A 27,323-nucleotide genomic window follows, 5' to 3' on the forward strand; every position below is an offset into this window, starting at 1 on the left:
GTCATTTTTTTAACTGTTGAAAAGAACTGCTTTTTCATAACTAAAAAAAAAGAAAAAAATAGGTTTTTTTAAAGCCTCTATGACCCTTTAGAACTGGGGGAAGAGGAAAGAATAATAATAAAAAAATATTTTAAAAAAACCCCGCAAATATCTAAAAAAGACCACAAAAAAATGCCTGTAACTTTTTCTGTGATGATTGTACATTGAAAGAAGTTTCCTGGCTTACACAATCAGAAAAAAATCCTGGCTAGCAGTAAGGACTTCATGCATTCTTTTCCTTGGTTTGATTTCTCTAAGTACTTCTGCACATCAACGAGAATTAAGCACACAGACACATTTAGGGATTGTTTTAAGAGCTCCCTAAATTAGGGTCTTTCTGACTAGAGATTAGGGATTATACAGTAAGGTTTCCCAGAACTCCTTCTTTGTAAGCCTGGACACACGTTTCCCAGCGTTTCCTCATTATCAGACACCTCCAGTGTTGTTTAAAATTCATAGTCCATATTTTAAGAATTCAATAGTCCCCTTTTTTTTCTCCCCTTATGTGTGTGTGCATTTAATAGACAAGGTAAACCCTTTTTTTACCTTGTACATGAGAAGCAACCACCATTCCACACAGTTTAGATTAACAGCAGCATAACTGGAAAACCGATCTACGGTATATTCACAGGCAGCACATTCAGAGTCAAGGTCTGGAAGAAAGTCAATAGGCAGTGACAAAAGCAGGACTACAAAGTCATTCTTATTTATTCTTGGTTAAATCATACTGACATCCTTCCTGTGATATGAAGAAAACCCATGGCAGCCACAATTCCGTAAGGCCAGTGAGCCCTATCCCATAACTTCGCAGGGCTCAGGCTGGTGTGACTGGTGGATGGGAGGAGGCAGCTGGAAAGGAGTCCACCTTCCTCTCCATGCAAACCTCTGTGGAGGTACCAGCCACACCTATGTGGAGAGGATCACCCAGATGAGGCCTCAGGGTGGCATGACTATAGCTCAAACTGTGCTACAGAAAGCAAGGAGAGAGACAGGTGTTCCACATTTTCTCATCTGTGATGTCCTTCAAAGTAGGACCAGCAAAAGTAGTAACAGAAACAATCACAAAGCTCCACATGGAATAAACATGTGGATATCCTCACCCAGATAGTAAGGAAATACAAATCGGATGGTTCTGGATACAACCATGACAAACCACCCCTGCAGGGAGTTCAATTGGCAGAACTGCCTTCAACCATGCATATCATCGAGTCCTTCACTGACTAGGACCAGACCTGACCACACACTTCACTGCCTTACTGACTCATCCGTGCAACTCCGTCGGGCTAACGGGAATGATCACCGCTCCTCTGTTCAGTAGCTCTTTAGAAACTACACTGATGGATAAGATCTATAAAACCACTTCAAAAATTACCAGGTGGTTGCAAAAGAACCAAAGCACCTTCAGTAGAAGAATATGACCCAAACTGGTGACATTTAGGGATTATTTAGAATTCATTAGAATGGCATAAATGTACCTGGGGTGGGGTGGGGAGGTGGGGTGTGGAAACAAGCCAAAACCACTGAAGCAGAACACAAATGTAACTGTATTGAACTCCATACTTTGAGGTTTCTTTAGTTAACTTACTTGCATACTAAAAGCTAAAGAAACACATAGCACTGTTCAAAGACACACATACGAACCTAAATTATCTGCATAGCTTAGGTTGGGGTCCTCAAGCTTTTTAACCAGGGGGCCGGTGTGTGGATGCAGTGGCAGGCAGTCATCTGCGGCTGCTTGGTTTCCCCCCAACCCCCGGTGGGGGTGTGTGTGTGTGTCTGTAAATACCGGGGGCCAGATTGAGGACCCTGCGGGCCGTATCTGGCCCACGGGCCACAGTTTGAGAATCCCTGGCTTAGGTGAAGCCAGACTTGCACAAACTTGGCCACATAATCTCCAATTTACCAGTTGTGAGTGACCCTGCTACAAGTCTGATATGTGGGGCTCAAAAGAATAGGAGCCTGGGCCTTCTGATTGCTTAAACTGCACACTCAATACTATTTTTTACAGTTAAAAGAATTCCTTACTCTCATATTACACTACATCATTACCAGCCACAACTTCCAAGAAAAACTTTACCAAGCAACTCAACCTTTTCTGAAAATGAGGTGGTTTTATTCAGTTTGGAAACCATGATCTGATAAAGTATGAAAAATTAAAAGGAGTGTGAAGGATGCTTGCCCATGGATGAAAATGCTAATGTGCTTTGAAAAGGTTGTCACTTAGCATTAGACTGAAAGAGCATTTGCCACGATTTCCACTCCATTGCCAGCAGAAACAAACAGTAAAGAACAACAATTACTCTAGAAAAAACACACTAAACCTTAACTATTTCAGTTCTCACCATGTGCATCAATGAGTAGATGTTCAACTGCAGCAAAAAAAACCAGTATCGTAAAACTGATGCCAGTAACTGAACTGGACATTGGTTTATACAAACAAGTTCAAACAAACTTGGTTTGAGACACTATTTAAAAGAGAGGCCTCATTTACTTCTGCCACTGGTGCACAGAAAGGCTGCTCCAGCAGTGAGCGCAGAGTGGGAGAGGGGCAGCAGGACAGGGTGAGGAAAGGACAGCACCATTAGGACCATCAGCTGGCAGCACTATCCTTGAAGCAATCTGACCTTCTTGTGGATCACAAAAAAATAAAACCATGAAGAATCATGGCTTTCTGCAGTATCACTTCTAATAAGCCACTATGCTTTGTGGATGCTTTTTGTTGGGACAACATTTGCATCACTTCTTAAAAAGCAGACATCACAGGTGTCTCTGCCAGCATCACCAACACCAGCCCATGACTCACCTCTGACATGGGTAACTCATCAACATTTACAGCCACGAACAGAAAAAGTGGGTTTTCTGGTGACTAAAACTTCTATGAACCGGAGGCATCACTACACCAGAGATTACTCAGGTTTCTGAATGAAACAGCCTCCCAGAGCCCAGGGCTGGGACATGAACAAGTCAGACCTGCCCATGTGGTCACACCAGGAGTGACTGTCACAGCGCACTGCTCTTGCCTATGCTCGCCGAGGTCATGGGCCCTCCTACACCTCACCACGTAACCATCGAGGAAGCCACGGGCCCTCTTCTACTTCATGGTGTGACCCGCTGAAGTCACCTCACTGTGTACCCTGGGGAAGGCTAACACTCAAACAGGAACAGGAGTCTCCAGCCAGAAGGTGGTGGACGGAATTACACCCTCAGTGAGAGGTGGGTTTCCTACTCGCATGCTGTCTTCTTCTAGATTGCTCAGGAGATGCTGCAGGCAAACTCCTGGCATCTCTACTGTTGACATACTGGCTTTCCTCTGAACGCCCCTGCAAAGCACGTAGCTGCCTTTAGAGAAGCCCTGACACTCAGCTTGGGTATCCCACCTCTATGCCTGTAAGAAAAAAATTAGTATATTTAAACTACTTTAAAACTCAGAATTACCATTTAAAGACTTATCTCCACAGATTCTACAACTTTTTGTCTTCTTTTGGGCAGCTCCGGTTTTCCACAAAGGCTACAGTTCTCATTATTGCTACCCCAATTACCTCCACAAGTGTTTGGGTAAGAACTGTGTTCAAATATTTAATGGAAAAATCTGTTCCACCATACTGACAAAAAGCAAATCTTCAGGTTCAGCCTATAAACTTTTACAATAGACAATGACCAGTGAATCAGCAAGGACTTAACTTTCACAATTTTTCTGCATCACTTCTTGATAAATTATTGAAAGTGAAAGCAACCTTTTCTACTCAATTATTTTTTTTTTTTTTGCAATTTTTTTTATTTTGCAAACAGATTTAGAAACGGGAGAGCAAAAGTCCTCTAACTGAATCCAATGACATTTAAGTACTAAAAAACATGGGCTAAGTCCACAAAACCAGAAAGGTGGAAGGGTCAGTAGAAACAAACTCCCATACATATTGCCATTTGGTTCCTACTGACTCACAGAAACATACCTGATACAGCAAAATTAGGTAGCAAATGAGTTGGGACCAAGGAATATATACTTATTTTTGTACTGTAACAATCACAATAAAACTACTGACCAAAGTATAATTCCCACACCAGCAAGCAGTACTGCCAAGTCCCTTCAAAGCTGCAGGGCTGGACAACAGTGCAAGGAACTCCCACGTTTCAAAGTAAGAGCAGTCGGGAGTCCTTCCACCCACCTTTTGGTCAGCGAGATAAAACCACGGACCATCTATCTCTCCAACAAAAATGCTGGGAACCTATAAAAATCACTGCTTACAACTTCAAAAATACCTACTATGACCTTAACCACCAGGGGACATTACTTCATTTCTTCCTCTGATTTTTTCACTACGAGAAATATGCTACATCACAATTATATAATGTCAAAGGTATTTAAAAGCTTAAATACTGAAATCCCAAATATAATTCAGAATCAAAAATACAATAAATCAAGTACAGCTCAGGTACCCAGGTGTTAGTATTGCACTTGTTCTGAAGTGATCTGAAACACCCTGAAAGAAGCGTTGTATCAACTTATATGCCTGAATAACAGCTATGCTATGAAAATTACAAAGGCAACCAGAAACAAGCAGTTCCTATAGGAATTATCAGCATATGACATCATGTCAGCAGTCAAGATTTAAACTTGCATCTGTCCTTTGATCTATGCACAAAATTCAATGGTTCTATTTAGAGCAGTACACAGCAGTGTGAGACCATCATTCTGGGAGAATGGAGGGTTGCATTCATTCACCACCATGCTACAGACAGGACAGCAACTGCAAAGTATTTTTATAAGTTTACAGTAGGATGCATAAAGTATCTGCGATGGAAGTTTCATCTCTTAATTCCTTTCATTTAAAAGCTTATTTGTCTATTTTACTACTGTAGGTATGAATTAATGGGGCATACACACATGCACACTGAATGCACAACCTTCTCTCTGCCTCAAGCTAAAACAAGATTCAAATTGTCTGCATGCCCAAACCATAATCCGGGAATTTGGAATTTTATTCTATTTTATAATGTATCCTACTATATAAATGCTTTCTCAATAATTTTTTGGCTGCGCTAACATTACTATCCCTTACTGGGATCTTTTATTCCACACTTCACTGTACAGAGTGAGTAAGGAAGTAATTTTGTATCCAGAATCCTGAAGTTGATCATTCCCAACCAGTACAGGCATGCCTGTCAAGGCATCTACGTTCAGTGAATAAAAATTCAGTCATTTTTACCATCAAAGGCATAAAACTATAAGCTACCGCAGAAGGATTTCCTGTAGAGCACTGGCATTTTATCCTGAGCTGAAGTATTTTACAAGGCCATTTTGATAATTAAAAATACAGTTATTTTTTGCAGAAATGTTTTCAGAGACACCAACACTCACAGAAGACAGTTTGAGAATTTTTCTATAGGCCAAAAGGCTACATTAACTATGTTCATCTGCTCCATTAATGTCCCAGAAGTCAATCAAACCACTCATTCATCCACTCTGTTGTTACAGCACGTAGGGCATTTGTTGGTGCCTAGGACTATGATGGTAACACACACAGCAGAAACACAAAGCACCTGTAGCAATTTGGGTGGTGAAACAGTATTCCTTTGGCAGCTGCTTGGAAGTAAGGGATCTCCCTTGCCCATGCACACAGACCCATTCAGGGGGTCTGCAAGGCTGTGAGCCCTTCGGTGTGGGGTATCGGAAACCACACTTAGGGTTTCCTCAGACAGCAGCCTACAACCGGGAAGCACAACTGTGCCTCACAAGAGCAAGCGAGCAATGGAAGAGAGGATCCGAGGTAACCGAGACCGTGGACTCTGCATGGATCGAGTGGTACAACCACAGCACACAGGAAGGGCCGGGAAATCTTCAGAGTGAGATCGCAATGCCCAGGATGCACAAATAAAGGACTGGGCCGGGGGCTTGGGGGTGCGAATCATATATGCAAAAGGAAGAAGCCAGATTCATTGCTGTCAAAACAGAATTCCTCCTTGTGTCTAATCCAGCACACTCAGTGCTGCATGCCGTGCAGCTGCTGCCCTCACTGCGCAGGAGGTTGATTACAGCACCAGAAATGTCTTGATTGTGAGACCAGTGTTTCTATTTCTGACTTTAATTTCTATCCTCTTTTCCAACTAACACTTCTTTGTTAGCCTTGACCTTTACTCTTCCAGATACTTCTAAATGTTTTAAGTCCCCTGGCTTGTTGTTCTCCTCTACTGTGTATATTTAACAGTTTTAATCTTTCCTGCTTATTGTTTTAATTGTCCTTCATTCAGCTGCCTCCACGACGCTGGAAACAGATGAAGTGTTTCCGTTGGAGTTTTACAAAACCAGTTCTCACTCTCTGTACATCTATCTACAGACTTCAGTAGTTGAAGACACCAAATAAATATTTGTATTTGTAAAGCATTTCCACAGGACGTCATATTTATAGACAGGAATTCTAAAATGCATCACATCCTTCAGTTGCTATGGGATCAAAACTCATTTTATCTAAGTTTCCATATCCTGTTTATGAATTGGTCTTACATACAAAACTATTAAATTTGTATTCATTATTGTGCTGGTTTTGGCAGGGGTAGAGTTAATTTTCTTCATGGTAGCTAGTATGGGGCTTGTTTTGGACTTGTGCTGGAAACAATGTTGATAATTCAGGGATGTTTTAGCTATTGCCCAGCAGTGCTTGCACAGGGCCAAGGCCTTTTCTGCTCCTCATCCCACCCCACCAGCTAGAGGGCTGGGTGGGCACAAGAAGTTGGGAGGGGACACAGCTGGGACAGCTGACCACACTGACCAAATTCCATACCATATGATGTCATGCTCAGCAATAAAAGCTGGGGGAGGAAGGAGGAAGAGGGAGGGGGGAACATTTAGAGCGATGGCGTTTGTCTTCCCAAGTAACCGTGATGCGTGATGGAGCCCTGCTTTCCTGGGGGTGGCTGAACACCTGCCTGCCCATGGGGAGTGGTGAATGGATGCCTTGTTTTTGTTTTGCTTGCTTGCGTGCGTGGCTTTTGCTTTAGCTATTAAACTGCCTTTATTTCAGCCCATGAGTTTTCTCACTTACTTTTCCAATTCTCTCCCCTGTCCCACCAAGGGGAGTGAGTGAGCAGCTGCGTTGGGCTTCATTTGGTTGGGGTTAAACCACAACAATTATTCATTTTAGTATTGTGACAGCATATAGGAGCATCAGCAAAGTCCAAAGGCACCTATGCTAGTCAATTTACGAACCTACAAAGACTGCAATCTAAGCAATTTAAATCAACACTTGCTTTTATATAATCTACACATAATCTTACAATGTGTGTACACAGACCCCAAACGTGTATTCACACAGAAGAACTACTCTTCCTTTTGCTACAGGATAAATGTGTCTGTGTTTGTAGGCCTAAACTGCACCACCCTACCTGGTAGGTACATCTCTCTGCAGATCAATATGCTGTTCATTATTATTGGTACAATTCTGTTGTTACCTCTGTTGCTTTCATCTGTTATCATTATCTGTGGTTTCTATACACATCTAGATATAGCATACAGTTCCTTTTTCTCTCCTGATAGATATAATATATATACACACCCAGGTGCAGCTTATATTTTCAAGGTAAAAACTTGAGAGACAATGAAACGTATTGTCCTGTAGCTCCTTCGGGGTTATTAATGCCCCCACTGCTGCCCAGAATACCCCTGATAAGAAGAGACAAATTTTCATGGACAGAGCCTCCAGCTGCAGATGAAGTTATTGGCTATATTACTCCTGCAAAATTCAGCTACTCAGAGTTGGCATGAGCAATTCGTGTATGTGTCAACACAACCACAAAATTACAGGTTAATTCTGAAATTTAGAATTGTATCATGTTATTCCTGACCTTTGGGTTTGTGCAGGCATAGCTCTTGCAGCAGAACTGAAACCTGACAGACTGCTTTGGCAAAAAAGTGTGATGCACCACAGTTGCAAGGATCTGATTAAAATGCTTTAAAATGATGTGACATCCACAGAAATACTTTCAAACACTTTTGAAAATACTGTAACAACTCTAGGCAGCCATTTGATTAGAAGACTTAAGAGGGTTACCAGGCTTCTAGAAACCATTCAGTATTTATAACATTACTGATAAAAATAAATAAATAAAAAACCCAACACACCCCAAAATGAACATAAACCAGGACAACTTGTGGTGAAAGAACTCTTATGTTAGAATTATATTTATCTGGTACTGAGATACAACACCTGCTTGAGTCAAGTGACCAGGGTCCCTACAACCCATTGCCTGATGTAAACAACGCTATCGCCAATTCCTGCTCTATACTATGTGAGTCTAAGCAAGGGGAAAGACAGAAAGACCAGACAAAGGTAATTCCAGACTGGGTACATAATGGCCGCATTGTGCCTGGGCTTTCACACCTAACTATGTCCCAAGAGCAGGTGACAGCCAGCACCTGATGTGAGAAACTACTTCCAGCTTTCTGTCTGACCTTCGTGTCATTCCCAAAATGACCAGACCCCTCTGGTCAGCAGTCTGTTACCAACGCTACGCTCCTGCTAAACTCCTACTGACAAAGCATTCATAAGAAAGGTCCCAGGTGACATCAGCTTTTTTTCTAGCAGGCTTTAATCCCCTCCTCTGCTCTGTTCCCATCCTGAGCAGATAACTGAGTCCCGCCAAAGCGCAGCACACAAGGCTTTGGGGTTTTTGCTAATGCAGCTTTGTCACACCCTCACCATATCCCAGCTGGGCTTAGCAGGGCTAACAGACATTGGTACAAAGCTTACCCATCTAAACAGAAAAGTAGCTCAAAGGAAGGACTTTCCACCATATATTGAGTCTATTTATAATAGATAATTGGCTACAGTCACTGGTACCATGGTTTAACAGCTTTAGGGGACTACGCTACTGTAACTAAGCTCTTTTATCTATTCCAGCTGAATGGATGCAGAAAAGAAGGTGTAAACAGCCAGGACAAACTTGCTGCCGAGATATCATACTTACCAATTAAATATAACCTGCTAAGCAAAAGTCATATTTTCATTCACCCAACAAACACTCGGATTACCAAGTTTAAGCCATGAAACAACGGTTACAGAAAGTTGCTTAATTATTTTTTCAATCCTTTCAGAAAAAAACCCCAAAAAACCCAACCCCAAACCCAGGGAAAACAGGCTTTATTTCTTGCAAAATGTCCAGGAACAATAGCAGTAGTAACTAAATTTCTTTCTGCTCATTGCTAGACTACGTTGTGGGTGCCAGATGTGCAAGTCTTCACACACAAGCCTAAGAATGTGACTCAGTTTTAGCTAAACGCAATCACTTTTGAGAAGGGACACTTCAGTTTTAGAGATTGTTTACAGCCTCATTTAACATTAGGTATCACTGCTCAGACTGCTGAGTACTGATGGATGCGACCATTTCTCCACCAGCATATATACTATGTTCAGTCACAACCCAAGAGCTGCCTGATGATGGGAATGACTTTCTACCACCACTGATCTAGGCTTTATTTGCATTCAGTTTTGAAAAAAAACTTATGTGCTTGTGGTCACTGGACTTGAGGAAAAGAAATGGTACTCACAGACCTTATGAACACAGTGTTTCTAAAGGCATGAGCCTTTATAAAGTACCAAAGTTCACATGTCACTCTAAAACTAGCTTTCAGCTACTCCTTTTTACTTGTAACTGTATGCAACCTATGGAAATCACATCTAAAATTTTGCCAGGTAATTAAACATATTTTCCTCTCCATTGTGGTGGTGACTTTTACGAAATATCTAGTTAAATAATATACACTGTAGTAAAGACCGAAGTTGCTTAGGCAACCAAAATCTATGAACTTGTTTTGTTCAATTTCTGTTCAGACCATTTGTTCAGCTCTTGCCTTTCTTCCTTTGCAACCCATATATTCTATGACTGAAGAATAGGTTTTAGAGGATGTTGTGTACAAATATGCAGTGGAAAAACAGCACCACATGTCTTGTGAGGTCAGTCTCCACAGTAAAGGACACAGGTATGTTTATAAACTATGCTCATCTCTTTCTTTTGCATTAAGTAACGGCCAGTTCTTTCCATGGCAATTCAAAATTATGTGGAGTATCACAATGCTTCAAACAAAACAACAAAAAGGAAGCTCTTATTTCGAATAAGAAAAGAAAATTACATTTTCTTAAAGTACAAATAGTTCAGTCTCAGTAAAACACGCTGTGATTAGTATATTCTAGTTTCGCATCCTAGCGGAGTTTACAGACAGCCAAGAGAACCCCAACCCAGAACTGCTACTTCGGAGATTTCAAGTAAAAACTTTGCTAATTTAGGTCACTGAAGAAACACACATAAGCAATGACACACAATAAAAGAACTCATAGTTGAAAAAATATTTAGCGCTTCTGTAGAAAAATGCACCCAAGGATCTCCAAGTAGTTACGAAACAAATTAATTAAACTTCTCAACACCCCTGTGAAGCAAGCAAGCACATTTATCTGTTTTATGGGGAAGGAAACAGAGCCATGGAGAGGTGGAGTGACTTGCCCAAGGCTACCCAACAAGAGTCTTTCAGAGTAATAAACAGCATCAGAATTATTGATTCCCACTGCTGCCCTTCAGCTAAATTGTTCCTTTTTTGAAATATTGCAATGAGTTATAATAATTGTTGGCATGATAAACATAATGTGGCAATATTTAGCCGAGGTTTGCTTTGTCTTTGTTCAGACCGTATTAAAAGTCCAGTGTTGTTTAAACTGCAATTGATCTTCTTAGGGCAACCAAAAATCTCCACCTAGTTGAGCAATATTTCCTGTATTTCATTCACAATTTTATCTATTTCTTACATTGCCATTGCTTACATCCGAAGAAGCCACTCCAGCTTGAAAAGTGCTGGAAGTACATCACAGCTTTACACGGTTTCAAGAGGAATGGACAGAAAAGCAGAGAGAGCGGCTACTTTCATTCATACCAACGTGAATGTTAGGAACTGGCATTGGATGCCACCAAGTGCCGATGCACCGATTCCATGCCATAATGGCTAAAGGAGCTGCAGCTTGCCGTCCTGAGAGCTGAGGAGAGCGGACTGCCTGCGTCAACAGCTGTGGTCCCAGGTCACTTAACGACTTTTCCAACAACAAAAAAGCGGCTGGAAGTCGCATCGGGCAGATGGCTCTTTTCCTGCCTCTCAGCTTCCCTAGGTGCAAGACGAGGATGCTACCGCTTACCTTTCACACACGCATGCTTGGGAGGCTTCACCGGGCAGCAAGCGGCTGGGAGGCTCCTGCGGCGATGGTGCTACGGGAGAGCAGGGAGCTGTTAGCCTGGGCGCAGCCCGCACAGAGCCAGCTGTGTCCCCCGCGCGCACCGCACCGCACCGCGCCGCCGGCGGGGCCCATCCTGCGGGCGGCCCAGCACCCCCGGCGGGGTGCCCTGAACGCACCCCCCACCGCGCCGCCCCGCACCGCACCGCCGCGGACAGCCCGGAAAATCCCGTGCCCGGGGGCCGCTGCCCGCGGGACGCCCCCGGCCCCCGCCCCGGGTCGAGCTGGGGGCCCTGCCGCGGGGCGCCCGCCGACGCCCGGTGCCCCCGCTAACGCCGCCGGCAGCGCCCACCGCGGGCCCCGCGCCACGGGGACGGGGGCGCTGGGTCCGACCTCCCCCGCCCCGAATCGGCCGGCAACCGATGCCCCAGCCTGGCGCGGGCGCAGGGGCGCTCCCGGGGCCCGCCCCGCCGCCGGGCCCGCCGCGGGCAGGAGGGGCGGGGGCGGCCGCCCGGCGGAGCGGAGCGAAGCCGAGGGTCGGGACGGCGCGGCGGGGCGCGGAGGGCAGCGCTGCCCGCGCCGCACGGGCACTCACCGCCGGCGGCCCCTGCCCGGCGCGGCCCCGCCGCTCGCAGCCGGAAAGTTTCTCCGCGGCAGCCGCGGGGGACGGCGCGGGGGGGGGCGCTTTTCAACTCAGGAAGAAAGTGACTCCCCCCCGCTCCACCTCCCGCCTCCCCGCCCTCCGCCCTCCCTCCTTACCTCTCCCGGCCCTCCGCCCCGGCCCGCCGGCCCCTCACGCCATGGCGGCCGCGGGCGCGCTCGGGCCGCCGCGGGGACCGCAGCGCCGGGCGGGGGCGGCGGGGGAGCCCGCCCGGCCCTCACGGCCCCGCCGACGCGGCTGGCGGCCGGCACCGGGGCTGCGCAGCCCCCGGGCGCTGGTTTCGCTTTGCGTGCGCTCGGCTCTTACTCGGTGCCGGCGGCCGCACGGATTTTCCTCCCGGCCCGCTCCTCCCCGTCTCGTACTGCGCAGAAATACCCGAATTCCCCTTCTGGCGGGGGAACCCGTGTCTCCGCGGGGAGCGGGCTGGCCCCGCACCGCGGTGTCGGCAGGTCGGGGTTGTGCACCCAGACGGAGGGCAGCGGCACCGCGGCTCGGGCAAGGGGGGCGGCGGAGGCGGGAGCCGCCAGGGTGACCCGCTCACCCGCAGCATCCACCTCCCGCGCTGCCACCGTGCTGTACGAGAGCAAAGGGCCCCGTCCCAAAGGTCCCTCCAGCCAGCAAAGAGGCAAGAAGCCAATTCCTCAATCTGCCCCTTTCGGTGCGGGGTGACTTACATCAACGTTTCCCGTGTAGAACAAAAACCTGCAACACCGTCACCATTCGAGGGCAGCCTCACAGACGTGTTTTGCAGCCGCACTACTGAAGATACTTAGGAAAGTAATATAAAAATATAAGATTAAATAAACGGTCCTTTGGAACAGTTCTCTTTGCTTTCTCAGCCACTAGAACAAAGAGAAAGTACGAAGTGAAGAATTCCAAATGTTTGTTGGGTTCTGAAAGCTAAGCGTGTTTTATCATCTTCTGACTACTCAACTGAAATGAAAAGAAAAATGCGTGTGACAGACCAAGATGGTGTCCTACCTGAAGTTTGCCTTTCACAAACCTTATTCTTCATTTTAATAATGTGTTTGCTGATGTTACTGAATCGGTCAGTGGGCTCGAAGTGCTCAGTTCCTCAGCTTTCCAATGTAAAAGCTGTTTTCTGAGGATGGTTTTATACAGGCTTTTCGTGGTTTTCAGTGTGATTTCTTGCTGTTCTATCGAGGTTAATAAACTAGTGAAAACTAGAAGCTATACATTTCCCTTCACCCCTTCACTCCTGTTGTATTTCCCAGCGATACCTATTGACAGCGTGATGAATAGGGATCCGCAAGCTGTTACTGCAAACTCCGAGAGCAATGCCAGAGCCTGGAATGAAGGCTTGCTTTTTTTACCAGTAATGACATGCCTAAAAGCAGTAAGTGCTTCAGTTTCAGTCATGCAAACACTAAATTAATCATTAGAAGATACGTTTCTAAACACCTATTTGAACGGTATTGTGCTATACTGCATTGATAGTAGAGTTGGAAAATATCAATGTTGTGACATGAATGAGCATGAGAAGAGCTACAGAGTCCCTCAGTCAGGCCTGATGTGGCTAACAGGACAATTCTGCTGGAATTTATAAAATCATTGGGATGCCTAAAGTGATGAGAAGGGAGGTATCTAAGTACTGGTCACGTATCTGCATCATGGTATTTAAATACATTAAGTATCTGACCTCAAGTTAAATGGAATTAGCCCTTACAATTGTGAACAGAATGGTCACCTGCCCAAAAAGCTTTTGAAATCCTGACCTTAGTCTGTGGTTGTATCTATCTATATCGTAGAGAAACTGTGCTGTGCTGCCTTACCCTGGCCTGGGCAAAGCACACTGTGGCTCCCCTACACCCTGGGCGCTTGGGTTTCTGTCTCATAGAGGATAAGCTTGGATGTGCTTGGATCTTGCTCTGCTGTGCAGCTGGACTATGGTGGAGGTACATACATGGAGTGGAGAGCCACAGATCCTCTCTGCCTTATGTCCTCTTGTGTAACATGGGGCTTGCTTTACTTCCCAATAACTCACAGGGTGCTTGTCAGGCTAAAGAAATAAAGAAAATTCATAGGATGATTTAGGGATATCGAAGAGAGGCAAGATCTGTCCATTCTAGATTAATTTCAGCGTTGCCACTGACAATTTTGAAATGAGAATGACCCTAGGTTTAGCAAGCACCATGTATATGGAAAGACTGAAAAAATTAGCCTGAGGATGAGATTGGAGGAAGATGTGATAACAACCTTCAACTAAATAAAAACTGCTCAAAAGGAGATAATAAGATCTTAGCCACATCCTCTGAGAATAGCATGTAAGTTGCAGTAAGAGAAATGTAGGCTAAATAAGAAAAAAAAAGTAATCTATAAGGGTAAACAAAACAGGAATGAACGGCACTTCTGTCCCTGGAGGCTTTTAAAGTACAAGTTGGACATATATTTGACAAGAACAATTCAGGTCTAGAAAGTCTGATGGATCTTGCCTTAAAGCAAGGGGCGGTCCAGATGACCTGTCAAAGTCCTTTGCAGTCCTGTTTTGTGTGATTTTGTTCAAACTGCTGCTTGCACAGGCAAGATTATGGCTCCTCTTTGATCTTCCTGTGCCCTTCACCTCTTTAGCAATGGGTATAACCTCCCTTGCTAAGGCTGAGCTTCTCTCGGTGGTTTGCTAGCCTTGCTGCATGCCAGTGAATTTGTTGCTGCTGACAGCAAGAAGAAAACACTTAAACAATAGAACAGTGTCACTCTGGAGCAGAAATTATGGGTCAGATCCGTCTAATCTCTGAATGTGTCATGAACTTTTGTTCCATACTTGACTGATAAGTACCTCTGATCTAGTCATGTTAGACTCTCTTTATGACTGCAGAGAAAAATAAATACTTTTGGGACAGAATTATTCTGACTTGCTTTATATGTCTTCTTTAAGATGTGGCAAATCCTGTCCCCAAGCTACCTATTCTGAGCACCAATCATAAAGTTGGTTTAAATGACTGACTCAGTAGCATACCATTATACAATTTCCACTCCCTTGGTGCTTCTGTCCCTGAAATCTCTCACTCCCTCTCTGCTCCCAAGTATCAGAATGCTAGATTTGTTCTCTCCTCTTTTTTATTGGAAGGGTCTCACTGAGGTTAATAATTTTTGTAGCTGTCATTTCCTTATATTACATCATGAGACACTGAAACATAGAGCAAACTGACCTTTCAGGTGGCTTTGCTCCAGAATGGATTTAGGAGAGGAGCTAAATTTGCCTTTTGGAGCTAAAGACCATTGACTTGTCCAATTGTGCAGAACATGTTCCATGAAAATTGAAAAGTGTTCAGGTCAGACACTGTTCTACTCATACGTCACATGCTATTTATGTTTTCTTGGCTTTTATGGCAAGCAACATTACCAGGAACATGAAATGTCTGGTGTCTGTGTGACTGAGCCAAACGTATGTGGGAAATGTGCCCTTTTACAACAATGGCAATTTTTGTAGGTCACACACATAGAAGTCACTGCCTTAGACACCGAAGTATACAGTGCACGTCTTGAAAATGTCTCTGGCATCTGAGACTGTGAGCAACCAGCTCTTGGTAACATCTTGGTAACATCTATCCTTTTTTCCACCTTATAGTAAATGAAGTTAGAGAAGCGAAAACTTCCGAGAAGACCCTGTGGTTGTCTGGCTTGCAGGGAAGGGAAAGGCGCTTTATTTTCCTGCTGCATTGAGGAGCTGGGTCATGGGGACATGAAGAGAGAGCGAGCCCCCATCGCTGTGCAAGGGCAGGGAGAAAGGAAGGCAGCAGGGCGGTAGGCCAGTGATGTAGAACTTATCCTTTCTGGAGGAGACACCAAGTATCTGCTGATGTTTCATACATTTTAAAGCTTTTGGTTCTCATTTAGTTGTGAAAATGGGGGGACGTTTCCTTTTTCTTTCTTTGTGACTGAAGAAGTTAGGCTAAAGAGGGAAGCTGTATGTCATTCAGTCTGTTCCACATACACAGCCTTGGCCATTCTTTTCTTTCTTCCTGCCCAGCCTATGCAATAGCTTTTTTTTTTTCCTTTTTTCTTCTGTGTGTTTGTTTTGTTGTTTTTTTTAAGGTACCTCCCTAGCACTGAAGTCCTGTTCTCTGTGTGATCTGTCTGGTCTCTTAATTTCCATGTAAGAGGCGCTTCTACTTTTGTCATTAAGTGACAAACCTCTTCAAATGAAAAGAGAGAAAAATACAAAATTCTCTGGATTCTTTCACTAATTCTCCAAAACAATTAATTTTCTTATGACCATAACCCTTGTGTTCCCTTTGCCTTTTGTGTCCAGCTGTGGTGATTTCTGTTTTAGCCCTGTGAGCTGAAATCTGTAGGACAAGAGTGTTAGGCCAATCTCTCCTTGGAGCTGAACTGCAGAATTGCAAATCTGGATACTTGCATAATGCTCACCCTGCTGTCCTTGATCTGAGCTGTTCTCTCTAACTCTTCCCCCTGGATTTTATTAGTGCCACATGAAGGCAGCTCTGTTTTTCAAAACTTATCCCAATTCCAGCCTCATATGGGGGAATGTTGGCTATCTCCTCTTTTCCAGCCAGGGTGTGGACCAGACAGTGTCCTAACTTCGTTGTTGTTCCTACTATGTCCTTCAAGTTTATGAGAGTGTTGCATGATTCATACCATTTACTACTTGGGGATTTGGGGCTCTGGCTCACTGTGCAGGCAATGGGCAGAAACAGTCACAGCTCCAAAACTGGGTAATGAAAAGAAGTAGCCTGAAATCAGCCCTGAGAATCAGAAAGACTTGGAAATCTGGAAATCTTGCCTAACTCATCAGGACACGTTCCTGCCTGGGGCATGTTTAGTGTGGCACAAAGCAATTTATCTCACAGGAAAATCTAGCCAGTTGTTTCCTATGGCTCTATCAGGTGTCAGGTACATTTATGGGACTGGAAGTGTATGTTAGTGCAACAACTGCTTCTTCCCTCCTTTGTCTGCTGCTACATTGACAGACTGGAAACGCTTCTCTCTTTCCACAGATGCAGCGTTTTACCCTCCTACACTGTGCTAGCCAAATTATCAGTAGGGTAGCTGGAAGGGGAAAGCACTAGATGTGTTTCCTAAACAGCTCTTTGTATGTAAATAGAACATCTTTCTCTGCTTTACATTTCCTTTCTTTCCCCCTTTCTTGCTCTCACCATGTGTTCAGTCTGGTTTAGCCCGAGGCCAGCAGACAGAAAGTCAGATGAGAAAAAATTCCTGCAGATTTCTTAGGGAATGGATAACAACATGATGGGCAGCATCAGTAACAAGGTAAAACACTGGTGAATGGAGACAGATTCATGGTCCTCAGACATGTCAGGAAGAGAGCAACCACAAAGCAGGGACATAGGTACATACTGTGAAATGCCAAAAAATACCTGGATCCAATAAAAAATTACATGTATCATGTCATCTGTGCCTTTCAACAGCAGAATCCATTTTATTGCTTTTACCTTTGTGTAGGCATCAGCTGGGTTTATGTTTATCTCCTTCTAGCAGCTGTCAGGTTGCCTAACTGGCCTGCTCCTTCTTTAGCACTTACCCTTTCTTCCCTCTGGTAATGATCAGAACAGGTTGGAGTGGGGGGGCACCCAGCAGCATGTGGCTTTTCATTCAGCTGAATTGCTTGTTACTTTATGTTCTCAAATGTGTGACCTTTCTCAACATGTCAACTTCTTTCCTTCCAAATTTTTGCGATGTTGTAAACCGAGCGGTATCCCCTGGGGAGCACAAACCATTAATGCTCATACTGAGAGAAACCTTCCAAAGACAGGCTCGGCGAGCGCTCCCTTAGAGCTGACTGCCACAATCTCCCTCTCTAGATGCCAGGTATGTTGCAATAACATTTTTCATTTGTAACACACTGTTTTCAGTGAAAGGTATTTTTAAAGGCTAGAATCCACCTATTTTATGGAGTCACTTGATATGTGGAAAGCCAAGCAGATGGCTAAACAACTGCTGGAATTAATGAAAATATTTACAAGTTGCTTACTTATCCCCACCCCTGATTCTTATGTTTCTCATGTCTTTCTCTTCCTCCTTACACTAGAGATATGTAAATGAAAAGGTGTGTCTTGGAGACTGTATTTGAACTTGTTGCTGACTCTCCACTTCTCTTTGTAACCATCTCACTCTGATTTGCTGCATCCTAGTTGCAGCCAAGACTCAAAGGTGGGCCATTTGATCAAACACAAACACAGGCATTAAAAATTAATTCCCACTTAAATACTTACCTGTGCAGCACTAGAGGATACCGTAGTGATCAATTCTGCGCACTTGATTCTGAAGCAATGGTGTTCACCAACTGGTTGCTGTTGTTGTAGTCATACATACTCCCTAAAGACAGCTGTCTCTGCTCTTAGTTTTCAGGGGCTTCATGAGGTTGTTGCACTGGTCTGCATCAATAGTTGGTTATTGTGTGTATAGTTCTGGGGCTTTTGGGGCACTGCTGTTGAGTATTTCAGGGGCTCCTGTAACTGCTTCATTATAATTCATTCACTCATACGCCCCCATATTTGTGAGTCACTGGCAGTCACTCTACACAGCAATAGTTTCTAAATGTGTATACATATATACAAAAACTTTTGCAGTTACTTTTAATAATATCTATTTGACAGTGGTCATACTAATGGTTACTATATCTATTTTCTGATATGAATTTAATTGTTTTCACGTTACAATTCCCCCCCCCCCCCCCCTTCTCAATTTTGTGTATGGATTAATATTAGTAATGTACCAGGTACTCCAAGTCCTGTGCAGTAACAGGAGAAAGGTTAGAGGAAAGAGGTAAACACCACACAATAGATACATCTTGGTAATTACTATTCACTGTAATATATGTAAATAATATATCAGGTTCCCTGATACCCTCTAGCCATCTATTGCCCTGTTGAGCTATTAATGTCAGCTCATGCTGACTCTCAAACTTATCCTTCTTGAGCTTCATCTATACTCTGTTTTCCATCACATGTCTACTACTGATCTAGAGATTTCCCTGCTTACTACCTAAGAGTGCTTAGTTTGTTTAATTGACGTAAAACCCCACACCTCCTGTGAAATGCAGATAATTCCCTCATTCCCTTAGTCTCTGGGATTCCCTGTCATGGGATCCTGCCCTTAACTGCTGCCTGTTTGTGTGTCTATATATATATCTGGGCAGTCATGCCTTTTTTTCTGGGCAGTTTTGAGGGAGAAAATAGGGATAAAAGTTCACTGCTGCTGTCTCCAACACTGCTGTTTCAACAGCAGCCCTTCAGTAGGTATTTTTGAGGCCTTCTGTCAGTATAAGATGAATTTTTTATCTCTCAATTTCAGAATATCATGTATCTTCTTGCAAAATTTACAGTGGCATCTTCTTTCTCTGGATTAATGTAATTTGCAGGCTGCTCAGCACCTGGGAGCACCCATTTAAATTCTCGGTGTGGGGTGAGGTCCCAGGGGATGGCATAGCAAGAAAACTGCAATTCTCGGGTGTTATTTTGAGATAAGGCAAGAAAAGACTTGCTTTATTCACCTATACTTTTATTCCTCAGAGGTGGTGGAGGCTTTAAAAAGTAATTTTTTAAATGTAAATTTATTAGGCACATGGAGCCACAACTTTTGGAGTTGTTTTAGTGTTGTGACAGGACAAAGGCTATTGCAAGTTAGTGAACTTGTTTTCTTAAGATATAAACTGAAAATACTGCTTTCATAAATTTTGGACAAGAACATCTATTTTTTTCCTCCTGTATACAGTGCAAGATAGTTTATGATTTTCTTCACTCTTGAAAGGGACATAAGTTCTTCAACCACGTAAGAGGAAATCAAACTGAGTGTTTAAGGGTTTGTACAATGGGAAATAGAAATACCATTCTGGCTGGCAGAATCTGCTTGGCCTGGGCCATCGGAGCTGTGGTGGGGGCTGTGCAGACTGTTATTCCATTTGTGCTGCTGCCATTTTGTGTCTTGCACCCTCTAATTTGCAAAAAGGGCTGGAAGCCGTAACATAGTTTTGAAGTGGCTGCAATCGTTTCTCACCCCCGTGCAAGTATTTAAAAGTCATTATGACCATGTGTGAGAGAACTACGTATGCGCTCTGGCAGCGTGAGTGGGAAGCAAGAGGGATTTTTAGCACAGTTCTGATCAAATCAGTTTAGCTGCAGCAGGTCAGAAGTTAGACACGGTGCTTCAGATGTTTGCCCTTCTGCGAACTGTGACACCTGGTCAGCTGCAAACATCTGTGGTCTTGACAAGCTTGCCAGAGAACTGCTGTGGGTACCCAGCTCATACTGAAAAGATTTCCCTTACACCTTTGATGTATATTCAAGAAAATGATCGGTCATGCTGGTCACAGAATACTAGAACATTGACCTGTAGATAGGAATCCCCAGTTTGCCCTGTAAAGATGCTGGCAAGCTTTTCGAGCTGGAAACCTCTGAGTCTGTTTAACTTCCTGGATTCCATTTTATTTTGGCCCTAATTCAAGCTCTGTTATCAAGTTAAGCATTTCTATTTATAATGCTTATGGAAAAGTGGGATTTGTTTCTTGCACTGAAAACTTTCTGAAGAAATCCTTGATTTTTTTTTCCTCTCCCATCACTCACCAAGGCCATTTGATGTTCCTGTTATTCATGGCTGCAGGAAACAAAATTATAGGTAACTGGATTCATAATGGGATTGAACCTTTCCCCCAGGGTGTTCTGGATCAGCTCTGTGCCTGCTGGAGGGGCTGGTCTGTGGGCAGTTGTTAAGAACAGGTATCTGTGGCTACACCACTAGAGCCATTACACCTGCCACTCTGCAGACAAGGTTTCTGTAGCTTAGCCGTGTGGTTTCCCTCCTAGATCTGATGCTATGCTTCAGTGGAAATACTATCTGCCTCCAAGAATGTGTACAAAAAGAGGCATATTTTGTTTGAAAAGTTAATCTTGTAAACGTACCAGAAAACATGTCGTGTTCCTGCCACGATGCTGAGGATCAGCAGGCTGCCCCATGCCGTGCCCCCTCACCAGGGGAGTCAGAGGCGACACCTTCCTACCAGATCCCTCGCTGTATGGTGTAGCATGTGAGGCTTTTACGTTTTTGCATAGAAGTGGGTTTTATCTCTAAACCTGACTTTCTGAGAAACTGTACTGTAAAACATCAAGGCTGTGTACAAAAGTATGTTTTACACTTACTGCATTTTTGATCCCTGTGGTGGCAAAAGAAGGCTGACATGGAAGCGCAGACACTGCCTTTTCACTGACAGCATCTCTCTGCTAAGGTCTATGTTCTCACTCTCTGCTGTCATTGGCCTTGGTATGATTTAATGCATACTTGGCCCCAGGAGGAAAGACTTAAATGTGAAGCTACAATATTTATTTGTTATGTGATTGGACAAGTCATGACAAACACTTCAAACAAGGCCACTGTGAGAAATTTAAGTTCACATCTCTACTGATGCCAAGAAAGATGATTGTATATTGTACAAATTGTATATTGTTCTACGTAGCTAGAAAATAAAACTATACATCTATAGGAAAGAGAAGCACTCCAAGGCCAGGTTGGAAATCATTAATTTTTCTAGGGCTATAGGTGTTGGCCGTACCCCACTCTCAGGTTGGATTAGGACTCCTGAAAAGGAAAAAATAATTGGAGTTCCTATGGGAGAATGACAGTTTCTCAGGAACATGCAAGTGAAGAGTTTGGAATTAGCGCAACCTCATGATGAGCCAGCCTTTACAGAGGGTTACATGGTTTGCAACCTGGCTGTAGCCAGGTCTGATTCAGGGTGTGTTAGGGCCGATGACTTGGAGCTGGGCCAAAGCTGATACTTATTGCCCTTCAAACAAAGATCAGTATTGTGTATGGCATTTTTCTGCATCCTATTTTATAATATAGCAACCGATAAGTAACCTCCAACTTGCCAGTGAAGTAGGTTACATTTCTTCAATTTCTAAACTAGCTGTCAAAAAGACTAAGACCCTGCAGCAGCAGCAGCCTGTCAAGCTGCTGGGAGAACGTGACCTGGGAGGACATGGCATGCACAGGTTCACTTGTCATAGTGAAAAGTTCATATTGTTTTCAATTGCTATAGCCAACTACTGCTATAAAACATCATGCTAGGCAATGTGGGCAGGGCTAAAGGTTATTTATTTGAATGCAGATAACATTTGGAGCATCACGGGTCATTAAGGGGATGGGTAAGACCAGTGGTTACACAGTGTTTCAAACCCTAGGACACTGGAGGGCCAGTCCAGCCACCCTGCCTGGGGTATGGGAGCCCTTCTGCAGGCCAAAAGATCTTCCTGTCGGACATCTGTGTACAAACCTGCCTTTTCATGGTCCTGCAACCCTGTTTTATAGATGGTTTTTCCCTCAGTAGGCTGTCACACCAGGCTGGACAACAGCTGCTTGCTACTTACGCAGATTTAAACCAGTTTTGGGAGTGCTGGTTCCTGGTGCCTGTAATCAAATTTTCCTGTGAATTCCCTTAGAAATTGCTCCAGCGCTGCTGCATTATCACACACCTGGGACCCAGGCGAGCTGGAGAACCCCAGCAGTCTCAGGAAGGCCTGTGTCCAGCAGTGCCCTGTATCCATCATGGATAAGCTCTCTGTGTTTGTTTATTTACCTTTTACTCCCTGGGGATTAAGAAGCCTTTAGTTTCCAGGATCAAGCCCTATTCAGGAAACCCTTGCAGTGAGCTCTGCTTTGAATCAAAGCTGACTTCCCTATAGGTATTAAGGATATTAATTTATACTAGGTTTTGGTTGATTTATGTATCTTTTATTCAGAGTCAGTCAAATTTTGCTTTGCTCAAGGCTGTAGCAAGATCCTTCCCTTGCACTGGTTTGTGATGACTTTGTCTCCCTTTTTTCTTTTTGCTTGTCAGCTATAAAGTAAATTCAGAGAACGTATATCTTTTTCAGAAATAAATTTTCTTTATTTTAAAATTCAGACACGTGCTTTACACCAAAACAGATGCCAAGAGACTTGGTATTCATGTCTGGGTTTAAGCAGAACTGTGGCTTTCAGGGCTGTATAACCAGACACAGTGCTTTTAAAGAATCTCTGCAACTTTATATCTCCCTGCTGATACTCAAGATAGTTTTGCAGGCACTTCAGCGATCTTTCTGTCTCTCACAATGGCCTCTTACAAGAGAATCCAAGAAATTTCAGAGATTTCCAGGGGTCAGGGAAAAAAAAAAAAAAGAGAAGGAAGGAAGAAGGAAAGATGGTGTCTTTATAGTGTCATGTTAAATTTGGCCAGCTCTCTACCAGTTTTCTGCCATGCGCATTTCTTCTCCGTGTCTCCATGCCACCTCCATTTCCAAGAGCTCTCCTGTTGCCACAGCACCAATTGTCCTCCTGGAAGTTCTTCCTTTACCAACCTCCGCTTTGTAGTAAGACCTGTATAATTTTCAGAGATTCTTGAATAAGAAGTCCTTAGTAAGAGTCATTAAATCCTGATTTCAGAGGAACTTTGACATTTTGGCAAATCCTTCAGTTATATTTCCTGAGTCTTCCTGCAGCCGGAGGCTGTGGTGGCACATTGAGTCATGCTCACAGGAGCCTTCTGTTATCCGTTCCTTTCTCTGCTACTGTGTGGTCCTTCTGGCAGCGAATGGCTGGTGACAGCCTTTGTCAGAAATGGGTACCATTACCTACCAGCTGAGCAAGTCCATGTATGCGTTTCTTCTTGTGAGCTTTGTGTTCAGGCTGTCCTTAGAATGTGTCACCTTTCCATCAAAAAAAAATACTGCTTCTCCACTGAGATGCCAGGAACCAAGGACTTACTTAGAGGGTTTTCACTCTAATTTTCATTAACTATTCAATTTTGATTAATTTTCTTTAAAAAAACAAGAAAAAAAACCCAACCTACAAAAAACAGTTTCAAATTCAGAACAATAAGTGTGAGGGCTTAAAATACTGGAAATTCTTTGCAGAGGATTACTTGAGTCAGGTTAGAATTTCAACTGATGCTGTAATCAGGGATCTGAGATTTTAATCTGGGTATCTCTCTGCTTAATACTAATCATACCCTCATCATGAGCTACATTTGTTGCCCAAGACATTGATGCTAATCTCAAGATTTCAAAATAAGCCGAAGTATTACTTAATGTTAGCTTCCTGAGTCAAACATTTTCAACCTAAAGTTTATGAGGAGAATGGCGCTTTCATTTTCCTTCCTTACTCACCTTGTTTAAAGGAAAGTTTATATCATTTTTTTCCTCATATGTTTCCCTTTCAAAAAAATAATGTTTAATGTTAATTTGGGATTCTTGCATGTTAGTTGTAAGTATACTGGACCACAAGAATGTGAAAATAACATCCTATGTAAAGGTAGGAAAAAATTATGGAAACAAAAGCTGATATCTCTGAAATGAGGTGGAATGGTGTTTGTGTCTGACAAAGTATTTTAACTGGTAAGCTGCAAAAATTTAGAGTGAGCTGCAGTGACACAAGTTAAATGTCAACACAAGTTAAATCCATTCTGATAATTGTCTAGGCCTAAGAAAATAAATTCTTTCTCTTATAAAAAAGAAAATAATTTTTCTGTTTATTGTTCTTTAAACTTCTGGGGAAATTTATCCAAAAATCTGTCACCCTAGTGTGAAAAAAATGCTGCCTAAACAAGTGTCTTTGACATGTTTTTTCATCCGCTACCCTGTGTTAGTTACCAAAGGTTCCCTGTCCAAAGCACTGAGGAATGGGTCTTTGGAACTGAATCCATGGAGAACAGGATGCCCGTTTTCTGAAATTATCCTATAAGAAAGCATATATTCAGTTGATGTCTTCAGCCTGTACTTAGCAAAGATGGCTCTATATAGCTGGGTGCTATATCCTTCCTACTCTTGGAAGGATTTCGCAGGGAGTTGGAGAATATGGGTTTGAATCCACCCAAGTTGAGAAGGGAACTGTACACAGGGTTCCCTCCTCCTGCAGAAGAGCTCTGACTCTTGAGGTGCTGAAGACTGAAGAAGGAAAAGGCAAGTAAGGGAACCTTATTGTTGAACAGTGGTTAGGCACTTTCAGGAATACAAAGCACGTGGCAAAGGCTTCCAGGACTATCAGTCTGCATTTAGTTGCCTAAATCCTATTCCAGTATCTTTTTGGGTATGACGCATCTTTCTCTTTGGGCCTCAGTCTTTCTGTATCTCCAGCAGTTACAGTGAGAGAATAAATTCCTCAGAGCCTGCAAAACGATCTGATCTACAGCGATAACCTGGGCTATCCAAGGTAACTCTCAATGAATTAAGGCTGAAGGTCTGGTTCATGGCTTTCTTGGGGCTTACGGTAGCCAACAGCATCACCTTACATAGGGATAGTATTGAAAATGTCCTTGAAAATGTAGACTGTAACTTGGGATGAGTTATTACTATTACATTTCTCTTGAAGGCTTTGGGCAGTGCACGGAAAAAGCCAACAGCACTTTGTGAAAGGTAGTGGTGGTCAGAAGATTTAGAGAGAAGGATGCATTGCTCACCTGCTCTGGCTGGACTAGAGAAACAAGTGAAACACAAGTCTACACAGGAGTCTGCTTTAATCCATCATTTTATGAAGCATCACACAGCATTTTCACCAATTAGTATTCAATAGCAGTTTAAGTAAGGGCCACAGGGTTATTTAAGGAAAAAGCCGACAACCTATTTCATAGTCACTGACTCCTCATTTGGCAGCAGTGCTCTTGGAGGGCTTGGGTAGTACCCAGCAGTTGCTGAGCTATTTGAAGAAAATCGTGTAAATCTATAATCCAGTGGTAAATCTGAAAGACAGAAACATACCACATCTGATTAGCAACACAGTCCATATCACATAAAAAATAAGCCTGTCGTGAACAGCAGTACTTTTTAAGACCTTGAGCTGTTTGCTCACCAGCATTAGAACCCAATCAGATTGTGTGATTACGTATTTATTTGACATCTTCAGCTGTCCAAGGGATTGACTTTCAGAGTTTACTCAACTGCAGTAAAGGATATTCAGTTCTTTGATTGCTGAAATAATGCTAGTGAAAGAAAATGATTTAACTAATGCTTAAAACCTAAAAAATCTTTAGTGAGCCTAGATGGAATTTTCCCACTAGAACGCTTTCAGGTTCATTCGTCAATTTGTCACCTTTCTTTTTTATCTGGGCAATCTACTCGAGGGCTATTATAGTAAGATTCCCCAAAGGCACCTGCTCTTGACCTTGTTGCCGTCCAGTGTTAAAAACATAATTTTGTACCAAGCATTCTTAGAAATCTGCACGTGTAACTTGGTGTAGTCATCACTTCCAGTCTGTAAAGAACACTGAATGCATTAAACTAGTTCTAAACAGTCAAAGCTTTCTTTTCTGTAGTTTTTTTAAAAAAGTCTTTGCTGCTAGCGGTGACCCAGCCACCCTCACAGCCAGAAAACTGATACTTCCCATGCTCACCTCCTATTCACAGTTCAAGAAACCAAATTAAAAAAACACACAAATAAAACTTCATTCAAGAAGCAATTACCCTTCCAATAAATGAAAAAACCAAACAAACCCAAACCCAATAAAAATGGGCTAGCTCCTTCCCAAGTTGTCTGTTTAGAATCAAAGCAAAACATAAAAAGTAGTACTCTGAACATTGTTATTAATGAACACTGTTTTTTAAAAAAATGGAGTAAAATCGTGGTGATGATATCCTGTCACTATATGCTACATTTTTTTTCACTTAGCAACTTTTGTGAAACAGAAAAACACAATTTTAGTGGTTTCAGCATAAACAGGAAGTTCAGGGCTGTCTCATACGCGATTCACAGGCAGGCACAGGACAGCATCCAGGTCTGCAGCTGTAAAACCATATTAAACATAACTGAAGCAAGTAAATTAGTATTTATATCCAGCTGAAAAATCAGATAGAGGCTGGAACAAAGTAGGAATGGGAGGAGATTGACTGGAAGTGAATTACGCTTTATTATGTGGGTTACTTCAGCTTGTCGAAGAAGTAAATTTTCTTATTCTGTCAGTCAGGGGAATCTCTGGAGCTCATTCAGAGCACAGCAGAATAAAGATGTTTTTCTAGTCTGTGGAGGGCCCAATGGATTTACTGGCTGCTGAGCCTATTTATGAGAGCTCCGTTTAAAACAAAGGCTTCCAGAATAACAAATAATAATTAAAAAGAAAGCAAATATTTCTGAATATCTTTATGATCTATAAAAACCAAATGCCATACAGTTACTTTTATATAAAAGCTTTCACTAGCTCTTCAGTCTGGCAGTCTGGAGTCCCTCAGGAGTAGTTTAACCAAAGAGCAGCAGCAATGGGGCAGACATGCTGCAGAGTTGCTTATGCTGAAGTCAAGAATCAGTTGGATCAAAATGGTAATTTTGTTGATATTTCCTGGTAAACCAGCTTTACACCATCAGCTTAAACACCAAACCTATTCTGTATACAATGCACAAGGCTCCAGAGGAGAATAATCACTTTTTTACACATTCAAACCCCAGTCTATCCATTTAAA

General features: G+C 43.1%; 2 protein-coding genes across 8 annotated transcripts in view; both read right to left on the minus strand.

The window, feature by feature from the left end:
• The window catches only part of DSE (dermatan sulfate epimerase), a 37,839-nt gene extending 24,778 nt beyond the window's left edge, over nucleotides 1-13,061 (minus strand). Inside the window, exons 1-2 of one of the 7 annotated variants that reach the window (XM_056343594.1) lie at nucleotides 12,446-13,049; nucleotides 11,208-11,277 (exon numbers count right to left, since the gene is read on the minus strand). In XM_056343594.1, the coding sequence (XP_056199569.1) occupies nucleotides 11,208-11,277; nucleotides 12,446-12,454 (79 nt within the window). In that variant the 5' untranslated portion in view covers nucleotides 12,455-13,049. The other 6 variants (XM_056343600.1, XM_056343596.1, XM_056343599.1 and 3 more) reach the window with 6 other exon arrangements.
• Nucleotides 13,062-25,373: 12,312 nt separating this feature from the next.
• Nucleotides 25,374-27,323, minus strand: part of NT5DC1 (5'-nucleotidase domain containing 1) — a 148,574-nt gene continuing 146,624 nt past the window's right edge. The window contains exon 12 of the mRNA XM_056342333.1: nucleotides 25,374-25,612. Within this exon, the coding sequence (XP_056198308.1) occupies nucleotides 25,494-25,612 (119 nt within the window). The 3' untranslated portion in view covers nucleotides 25,374-25,493. The remainder of the gene's footprint in view (nucleotides 25,613-27,323) is intronic.

The sequence above is a fragment of the Falco biarmicus genome, chromosome 6, assembly GCF_023638135.1.
Source record: "Falco biarmicus isolate bFalBia1 chromosome 6, bFalBia1.pri, whole genome shotgun sequence".
NCBI classification, from domain to species: domain Eukaryota; kingdom Metazoa; phylum Chordata; class Aves; order Falconiformes; family Falconidae; genus Falco; species Falco biarmicus.